General features: G+C 32.7%; 1 protein-coding gene across 1 annotated transcript; it reads right to left on the reverse strand.

The window, feature by feature from the left end:
* Positions 1-601: 601 nt before the first annotated feature.
* nes (lysophosphatidylcholine acyltransferase 3 protein nessy) lies at positions 602-9,320 on the reverse strand. The gene is made up of 7 exons (XM_023163023.2): positions 9,149-9,320; positions 8,821-9,051; positions 7,156-7,233; positions 6,900-7,096; positions 6,573-6,816; positions 2,613-2,905; positions 602-2,555 (listed from the first exon to the last, which is right to left on the reverse strand). The coding sequence occupies exons 1-7, from the start codon at positions 9,246-9,248 to the stop codon at positions 2,286-2,288; spliced, it is 1,413 nt and encodes a 470-aa protein (XP_023018791.2). The 5' UTR covers positions 9,249-9,320; the 3' UTR covers positions 602-2,285.
* Between the last annotated feature and the right edge of the window lie 1,068 nt (positions 9,321-10,388).

Below are 10,388 nucleotides of genomic sequence, written 5' to 3' on the forward strand. Positions count from 1 at the left end.
AGGATGAAATTTCAAAAATCCACAACCTTCAAACCCGGAAAATAGTGACACAACTATCATTTTGTTATTGAGTAATGAACTTCAGAAAAATATCAATTCCTTTGCCACATTATAAATTTCTAGTAATGTACACTCGTTTTACTTGAATCCATGTTTTTATTCTTTTTCTTTCGTTGGAAACTATATGGCCGAACGAACTATCACCTAGTGATCAAGTTTGACCTTTGAAAATATATTTTGGAGTAGTCACTGTAAAGTCACATAACTGACACTTCTTTCAATAGCTATAAAACAATTTATAAATTATCACTCAAATGTAAAAAAAAAATTCTTCACGAGTTCAAAAGAATAGTTGAGCATCTACGTATCACTGATTGCAGTTAGTTCCACGCTATGCAAAGTACACAATATTTACATATTTCATTGTATTGCTATATTGGTTCTTAGATTTCTGTAGTCATACCAAGTTATAGCAGTAAAGAAATCAACGGCAGTCTTATCACTAACAATTAAGTTGTAACTGACTGAATAAGTAATTTCACATTGATCAGATGAAAACAAAAGTGGTAACCTGGTAAGGGAACTGAAAGAATTGCCTACATTATATTTTCATAAAATCATTTTATTTCAAGACAATAAAAAATCGTACAAATAAGGTTTGTGCAAGTTCGTTTAAAAATTATCATTGGCCAACTATCTTAATATTACTATTTTTAGAAAGATATTACAATCGTTGAGATATCCTGCTTTTGAAATTAGCACGACTGAAAATTATCTTTCTAAAATATATCGAAGAAGTCAAAACTCAATAGTACTGAAATTTTGAATCCATCTTAATTATGTTTTCTATAAGGAAGTAATGAAATTTATAAAATTTTAGTTCTGAGTATAAGGCACCAATGCCAGATGAGCAACCATTTTCTTTACTTCTTTCAATTTCCGTTTTTCTTTTTTTCACAAGAATTTCAAATTTCAAATAGTAACAGGCAGAGATTCACCACATTTGAGGAAAAATCTTCCTAGGATAAACTATTCTACAAATTATATATTTTTCAAAGGTTGGCGTTTTGCCATCATCTCTGATGAGTTACAAGTTTCGTCTCATGAAGAACGAATGATAACAAGTCTTGATAATTCCATCTGAGATGATGGCAAAACATCAACCGGAAAAGCAACTTCAGATATTCCAGCATCCGTGAAAACCTACACTGTAAATAAGAAGTTGAAGAGTTGATAAAATATCCCAGAGTCTCGCCAAAGTAAACTGCTGATTTCCCAACTAAATAATACCTAATTTACATAAAAAACAAAAACCACACAAAACAAAAATTGTTTTGTTATAATTAAATCTTGTAAAGTTACTAAGTACAGGACAAAAGGTAAAAACAGCAATAATGGACGACCAAATGATTTTTTTATAATCAATTGACAAAAACCAAGTTTTGAAAATCATTCATTTCTTTAGAGTATAAAAATATTTGAATACTGTTGATAAAAATGGACGAAAATATTGCAATCATGAGAAAGTGCCTTTCATAAAAATTCACATTTCAACAATGAAAGTAAATCTCAGAAATCCGCTATAATACCATCATATATTATCATTTCATTGCTAGTACATAATATTGAAGGCGTCATCTCCTGATGACGCCTTCTCGGTTTGTGAAACATACTTCCAGAAGAATGTTAAAGTTCGGATGTAAAGGAGAAGTGTTTATATTGAATTAATCTAAATAGCTGATAAGAGGACAGAGGATATATTTGAATTGAAGATTGAAATGTAATAGGAAATCAAAAAGTTCAATTCAGAGAGTGATGAGTAGTGATAATTTGTAATGTCGTACCTGGTCAGCAGTAAGTACCTACCAGTTTTGATATATTTTTCTTTCATGGATACTGTGACTCATGAAAAAAACTAGCAAAAATATATTCAGAATACTGACTTCACACTCTTTTTGAAAACTGGACAGAGTTGTTACGTTTTAATATACTATGAGAAATAGTAGATATTCATAATGAAGTATCACGAAAACAAAAAAATTATTCACAGAAGAAGCACCCTTAGCACTTGATATTGCCATAATAACATAATAAAAAAAATTGCATACGTTCTATATGAACTCCAAAGCATGAAACGATTTTCATCAATGGTGAATTCAAATTATCTCAAATACAAGACTGCATTTTCAAAAAAAAATACTACGCAACTATAAAATACTAAAAAAAAGTTCAATTTCAGTCATTTATAGAAATTCTTTAGCGAATAATTTCAGTTTCCGTACAAGCTACTCACTACGAATCTTTGTTTTCTTGAAAATCAATCTGAGTATTGGGGCATATACAATAGGCCACAGCAGAAACAATACTGCACCAATATAATCAACATTTGCGAATGCCTTCATATATGAATGAAAATGCAAAAGAGCAAATGGCAATAGGCACCATCCCATGAAGACAAAGGTGTAGATCCTCAAAATAATCTGTAGAGGCAATTGCAGTTGTGGGATATCAAAAAATCGAGTTAGCGTTTCATTGGACTTCACTATGGATTTCAACTGAAATATAAAAACCAAGTTATTCATAATATACGAACAATTTGTTAATCAACTCACATCTCTCTCCATGTACATAACAATGAATTCAAATAAGAAACAAACGTAGTATCCTGAATGGAGTCCATGCCAAACTGCCAAGAAAAGAAGGGTAACAGATTGACTCACAAGGCGATTGCCAAGAAATTTCAGTCTCTTATAAATATATTGTGCAGACCACTGATTGGTGTTAACATTAAAAGATTGAATGAAATGTCCGAATTCGGTGGTGTTCTCGAAAATAGAAATTTTTATATTTTCTAAACCATTCCATTGAACCTCGCCATTTTCATCCTCTCCATTGTGAGTTAGGCCTAGAAGAATATTTATTATGAGTCACTGTCTATGGCAAAAATATTTAATAATTTAAAAACTATAAATTTACTTTTTCGATGTTTGATATTTTTCATTATTTTACATATTTGATTGTTCATAAATTCTCAATTTATCCAGAAAGGATCTTTTCTGTTGCCTTTAAAAAAGCTCCAACAAAGAAACAAATCAGGCTTTAATTTTTAAAATTGTTATATGTAATCCTTCAACAAAAATTGTTGAATAATAAAAACATAATTGAGAGAACTAAAAAAAGCTTATTTTTTATTTAGCTATCCAGCAAATATCTAATTTTTTTCTATTTCTTAATTTTCATATTCAATGGATTAGAGCAGGGGTCTCCAAACTTTTAAGCCTTCGGGCCATAATGATTTTTTCAGTTTGTTCCAAGGGCCAATTTCTGCCCTTGACTATATTTTCAGACTAGGATAGTCGCAAAGTGCGTGACCTAAGCAAACTTACGCTTTTTTTTTCATTTCAATTATTATTGTGTATTGCGACACTTAACGACATCTAGTGGCGAGTAGTGGTACTATGTACTATCTTTTTCAGCTACCCGCTTGGTGGCATTAGGCGAAATTAAATATTTGGAATTACCGCGTTGGTTCGACAAAGTTCTGGTTCTAGCTAGTGTATTCCGATCACCTCGAGATGGCAGTAATAATTGCATATAAAAAGGCTAGAGGCACAACTGCGAGTTAGTCTGCGTAGGAAAGGCGAAGGAAGCGAAACTGTCTATTGTGAAATAAAGTAACACCCGTCAATAAAAGTATTTTGATTTGACTTATTGTTTTCATGTATGATTTGTTAGTATGGAAAAGTAGCGAAAAATCGACAGTGAATGCAGAACGTTCCAAGAAAAATGGAACTTTCAGTATTTTGTGATTGAGTCCAGTAATAAGGCGCCATGTTTAATTTGTAATGAAACCATAGCTGTTCCCAAAGACTATAACATTAAACGACACTATGAGTCGAAACATCTTCAAAGTTACTCCAAGTATACAGGAAGTTTGCGGAAGGAAAAATTTGAAGCTTTGAAACGCGGACTCAAATCGCAGCAATCTTTGTTTACCAAAGCGAATACTGAACAAGAGTCGGCAACTCGCGCCAGCTTTCGTGTGGCTCTAGATATCGGAAAACGTGGCAAACCATTCACCGATGGAGAAATGATAAAAGAATGCTTGATTGTAGTAGCCGAAGAAATATGCCCCGAAAAGGTAGATAAATTTATTTAAGTGTCAGTTTGTCAGCAAACACCGTGGCTCGGAGGGTGCAAGACATCGCAGAAAATATATCATCTCAACTGTCTGACAAAAATGGACATCATGAGTGGTTTTCTCTAGCATTGGATGAGTCAACGGATGTGTCAGATACTGCTCAGGTGTTGATTTTTATTCGCGGAATAGATAAAAACTAGGAAGTGTATGAAGAACTTCTTGATATTGATAGTATTCACGGCACGACAACTAGGGCAGATATTTTTAAGGGAGTTGAAAATGCCATTAATAAAAAGAACCTTCGATGGAGAAATTTGAAATCTATAACAACTGATGGAATCAAAAATATGCATGGTAAAAATAAAGGAGTGATTGCACTTGTGTCAAAGGCTGTAGAAAATGATGGTGGTTCAAAACCATTAGTCTTACATTGTATCATTCATCAACAGTCCTTGTGCGGAAAATGTTTGGACATATCTGAAGTTCCAAAAACCAGTCATATCAGTTGTTAACTTCATCAGATTCACTGGGCTGAATCAACGACAATTTCGCGAGTTTATTCAACAGACTGGAGAAAATGATTTACCATATCATACTGCCGTAAGCTGGCTTAGTTGCGGAAAAATCCTTAAGCGCTTTTTTGAACTTTGAGCAGAGATCGAAATTTTTTTTAATGAGAAGCAGCGTCCTTTTGCCAATTTAGAAAATAGTGAATGGATGTGGAAGTTAGCCTTCTATGTCGATTTGACAAATCATATGAACGAACTGAATTTGAGATTGCAAGGAGAAAATCAGCTTCTCCCTGATTTATACACCAATATCAAATCCTTCAGGCAGAAAATAATACTATTTCAATCGCAATTACGTAAAAAATGTTTCACACACTTTGAAACATGTGAAATATTCAGCCACACTACAGAAACTGAATTTCCCGTCAACTTTGCAATCGAAACTTTGAGTGCTTTGAAGATAAATTTTGATACTCGTTTTTCAGATTTTGATGTCATTGCGAATGAAATTGAGCTTTTTCAAAATCCTTTTCATTCTGACATTAAAACCCTGGCTCCGGAAATCCAAATGGAAATTATTGATTCACGGTGCAGTGATATGCTTAAGAACAAATATCGAAACTCATCATTGTTGGAATTTTATTAGAGTCTTCCACTGGAACAATTTGATAATTTTCATAAATTTGCTCGTGGGTTGTTTTCTGTTTTTGGTACTACTTACTTGTGTGAGAAAATGTTTTCCAAGATGAAGTAGACAAAGAATGTTTACAGATCTCAATTAACCGATGAGCATCTTAAATCTCTTTTGATAATTGGTACAAGTAAAATTGATCCACAACTACAAAGTATTGTCGGTGGAAAATCACAATTACATAAATTGTTGATGACACTGGCGGGCCGGATTTGGCCCGCGGGCCGTAGTTTGGAAACCATCCGGTTTTATAGTTCAGGGAGTTGATTGAGGATTCTCTCGTGGTCTTTTAGATGCAGGTCCATTCAATCAGCCACTTGTATATTCTTAAAAAACATAGATATAGAAGTCTTTAGATCATTGTAATCATGTTTCTTTGATCTGTCCTGTGCACACAATTGCATAAATTTTGAATTTATCAAAAATAAATTACATAATCTTGGATTTAGGAGCATCTTCTCAAAATAGATCATTGGCGTTCTTTCAGCTCGAACAATGTTTGTTAAATTTAATGATGTGAAATCAGAATATCGTGAATTGACTTCTGGGATTTCTCAAGGTTCTGTGTTAGGTTCGCTGATCTTTCTCTTGTTTATCAATAATTTGCCTACTCATTTCACAAGCAATGAGCAAGATACATAATTTATCTATTTTAACTTGAGAAATAACAGCAATCACATATTAATAGATCTGCAATAATAGCTAAAGTTTCACGAAATTCCTCAGCGTTCACGTAGATAACAAGTTGAAGTAGTCTGAATATATCACGGCTGCATGCTTTCAAGTGGGGATTTTGTTAATGAGTTCCAACTCTGGCACCTTTCTTAAAGAGAAACGCTCTAATTCCTGCTCTCTCAATGTCGCGGAAAATGCATAGAATAAAAACCAAACTTCTGAAGACTTCAAGGCCCTGTCTTCAAATTCAAAAGGCTACAGCCCCCTTGTTTTCAGGGGAAAGTATAACTATGGAACGGACGATTTGGAGTCCGAATTCCCATAGAGATGCATCATTTTCGGGTCTCTATGGTGGGTCCTCCTCTTGAGTGAAATTATTCATAGAATTATATTTTATATTATTGTACACTTTTAGTTTAAAACAAACCCAAAGAGCAGAAAGTTCTCTTAAGAATAGTTCTACCTCCCAGAACTGTAGCACCAACATATATATTTTATCAGCAGATAAAAATTCCCTTTTCAATTTAAAGTATTTAGGGGATTTTACAACACTCACCAAATAATATACATGCTCCTTCTGTCAACAACCAACAGGATATATATTTGTACAATGTATATCTTCCCCATATTCCCAATAACAATATTCTCCGTGCAAAGCTTAGATTCCCAAATTCATCGCTGATAAACAAATCATCAGACACAAAAATGCCTAAAACCTGAAATATGACTAGATAGAGCACCCCTAGAGCAAATCTTCTTATTGCAGCATCAATACTGTCAGGCGGTTGGTTGGGAGTTTCCTAAAAAATGAGACAGTTTTATTAGTTGCACTAAAAACAGAGTGCTGATTTGTATTCTATTGTATGATTATAATAAATTTCACCTTTTCACTGTACTGCCCAGAAACAAACTCTTGGTACCTTTTCATAGGAAATTGTGGTCCAACCAAAAAAGAGGCTGGAAAGAAGGCATGTCCAAACATTTCTAGTAAGCTGGGCCTTTTCTGCAACGCAACTTTTTTACTATCTTTAGATAGTGTTTCGACAGGCTGATGTCCATCGTAAAGATCAAATGCAACACCTGCAAATTGTTTGAATGCTTTCGGAGCACAAAGATAATTTGGTGTTATTAAGACTCACCTATTAATCTCAAAGTTAATATGCACTGTGGCATTGTCCAATTAATGTCGTAACTATCTGTACTAGCATAATAATATCCTGAAAAAAAATTCTTTGCTAATCAGTTAAAGATACAAAATCTATCATTGGCAATCCCAAGGTACAAAACCTTGCCATTTTTACTCAACCAAAAATTGTGAGATTGGCTGATCCTTATCCTAGTGCAAATAGTATGTAGATGTGATATTCAACCTTCCCTTTGAGACAGTCTTATGATTAAAATCATCTAGGTGAAAGTAAACTGATACAGTTTTTTTCAGTAAAAGGACTCATTTTTCCAAAGTCAGATCCACAGGTTGACTTGCCTTACCAGATAAAGTCAACCTGTCAGCTTTCAAACTAGCAGGTCAAGTCCAATCAAAAATTTTATTGGTACTATTAAAAGAATTCTAGATTGAAAATCAAAAGAATAAATGAAAAAACTTTTCAAATCAAATGAAAAAGATAATAACCAAAATAAAACACGAATTATATTGAAGCATTAATTCTCCAAAATGAAAATTGTATCCGATGATAACAATTAAGTATTTCTATATGTATTGGTCAAGTTTGGTATAGCACTTGGTAATATTACGAAAAGCAGCTGCTTCTTGTTATTATTTTTGATGTATATGGTCAGTCCTTTTCAGCTCCATGCATAATAACATTTGATTTCTTTGTCAGTCCACTCCACAAAGTTTTTGCATGACCACAAATATAAGTTGATGTAAATTTGCCTGTTTCTAACCACAGTTGATCCTTCAGAATTCAATCATTAAGGTTTATATTGTTATTAAATTAATAATGAGAAAAACTCTTTCTCCAAAGAACCAATTGTCATATCAAGTGAAAACAGAGGTAAACTACTGTTTTAAGTTTATCCATTTGAATTGGTAGAGTAGTTATAGTGAAACTTGGCAACATCTTTATTTAATTTCCTTTTATTTTCTCATTCGAAAAATGATGTTTTTGGAAGTAACAGTAAAATGGAGGAACAGAAAGAGAGGTAGTGTTCCTTTCTCTTCCCCAAAGCACACAAGGAGATTTCGGAAGACCACACACTTTTGTATCTACTAGTCATTATAACTGCAAAAACCAAATTTTTATTATACATACAAACACTTAAGTGTTATAATGTATTATACAACAGTTATTGGAATCAATTGGGGTCAACCCTAGGATTGAATTTTGAAAAAAAAAGGTTTATTTCGAAGGTGTTCATTCATGAAGAGATAATGAAAAATAAGCCTACAATGAATATTTGAAACATAATTTTCATATTGTAAATATCACAGGTAATTAGCGAGGCGAATAGTAGTTTAGTTGAGAGAAGTTTACTATTTTTTTTTTTGACAAAAATTAATTACATCATGATATTATGATTTTATCATTGAGATAAGCACTCATAGTTTGAAAACCAATCCATGGTAATATTTGTATTACCTAGAAAAATACCAGATAACAAAATTGAATGAATGGTCTAGTTAAAATGGAAATAGAGATATGATTTGTCAGGTAGGCAATAAACTCAAAAATTGACATTATGTAATGAAAAATATCTAGAATTCATAGAAGGTGATCCATGAAAAAAATTGTTCTTATAGTTACCTAATAGGAAGTATTACATGTACTTGATGGGTAACTTACCTATTAGAAGGTATCCTAAATTGAAAATTAAAGTTATCGCAACACTAATATCTGTTCCTTTCAAAATGAAGAGTGTGCAATAGGTGAAAAAAGTTGTGAAGACACAATGAAACATGTCTCGTCCATAATTCCAATATCCCATGGAGAATCCAGAGGCAATGAAAAATAAATGTTGCAAGCTGACATCTTTTCCATAAAAATATTTCCTATGAATTAAAGCTAAAGGATAACCTGTAAAATCAACAAAAAATAAGAGTTTGAACTTTGTATCATCAGACCACTGATAAAAATAGGACATTTCATCCAAATTAATTCAATAGTTCCTCACCAGCTAAAACAGTCAATAGTAATTTAAGTGCGGGCTCCGAGGTACCCACTTGTTCACTTATTTTTTCCAGAATAAAACAGCTTGAATTTTCCTTTGCCATTTTTTATTTTCATCACCAGGAACTGTTTTATTTTACAACCATACAGACACAATACACGTTAATTGTTAATTCATATCACTCTCTCTCTCTCTCTCCGTTTGGTTGGCCCTTGCTTCCGTTGAGGCGCATTTAGCCAGTTCTCCTTCTGTTACACGTCACTTATGTAACAGTCGCTTCGTCCGGGGTTGCAGTTGTCCTGCTTTTATGCAGACTGCTTCCTTATTGTGTCACTTTCTTCTTCTTTTGCTCTCTTTATTACTTTTTGCTGTCTTTTGTCTGTTGTAGTCGGTGTAGGTTTGTTAGTATTTTCACATATCACAGATAGAAATTTAGACGAAAGACACATACAAGGGTGAATGATACAAGGGTTTGTCTTTAAACGATACAATTACCTTTTCTTTCTTTTATACTTTAATTTGATTGTGTAGCATAAATTGTGTTATGTCCTTAATAATTTTTAAATTTAAATTCCTAAGTACTGTAAACATATCGAACGGTGCTTTGATTCCGTTGTTAATAAATTTTTGATATAAATCTTGTCCGGGGATACTGTTAATTGGGCATTCTAAAAAGATATGATTTATTGTCTCTATTTGTCCGCATTCACAGTTTGGACTATCACTGACCCCTATGCGATATAAATGTTGTTTACAACTGCAGTGTCCTGTTCTCATTCTAATGATACTTGTTATGTGTCTTCTGTCCATATTTGGTATTTTTGTGTACCATGGTTTTGTTGGATAGTCAGGTTGGACCCTAAAATACATTTTACCTTTGTTTTGAATTTCGTGTTTCCATTGGGTGTAAAATGATGTACTTATTATTTGTTTTATGTGGGGTATAAAGTTTTTTTTATCTATTTTAATATCCAGCGGAATATTGAGGTGGTTACCAATTTTTGCCAACTTATCAACTTTTTCATTACCTTCTATTTGTTGATGACCTGGTATCCAGGCTATTTTAAATGTTTTATTATTATTTGTATTTGTTCTTATTTTATCTTTTATGTTTAATGTAATAAAATCATTGTTTGCTGTTGAATCCATATTTTTTATTCTTTCTATTGCACTTTTAGAATCTGTTAATATTATATTTTTGTGTAAGTTTTTTTGAATACAAATTCGCATACCCTCATTTATT

This window comes from Leptinotarsa decemlineata, unplaced genomic scaffold (assembly GCF_025532065.1).
Source record: "Leptinotarsa decemlineata unplaced genomic scaffold, Ldec_3_MD MMD2_tig00026354_RagTag_RagTag, whole genome shotgun sequence".
Lineage (NCBI taxonomy): Eukaryota > Metazoa > Arthropoda > Insecta > Coleoptera > Chrysomelidae > Leptinotarsa > Leptinotarsa decemlineata.

Excerpts from the sequence above, each read along its gene's own strand:
- nes (XM_023163023.2), bottom strand. The coding sequence starts at position 9,248 with ATGGCAAAGGAAAATTCAAGCTGTTTTATTCTGGAAAAAATAAGTGAA. Across the intron at positions 2,906-6,572 it reads AGGAGCATGTATATTATTTG|GCCTAACTCACAATGGAGAG; the intron begins GTGAGTGTTGTA and ends ATATTCTTCTAG. Across the intron at positions 2,556-2,612 it reads TTATGTACATGGAGAGAGAT|TTGAAATCCATAGTGAAGTC; the intron begins GTGAGTTGATTA and ends TTTATATTTCAG.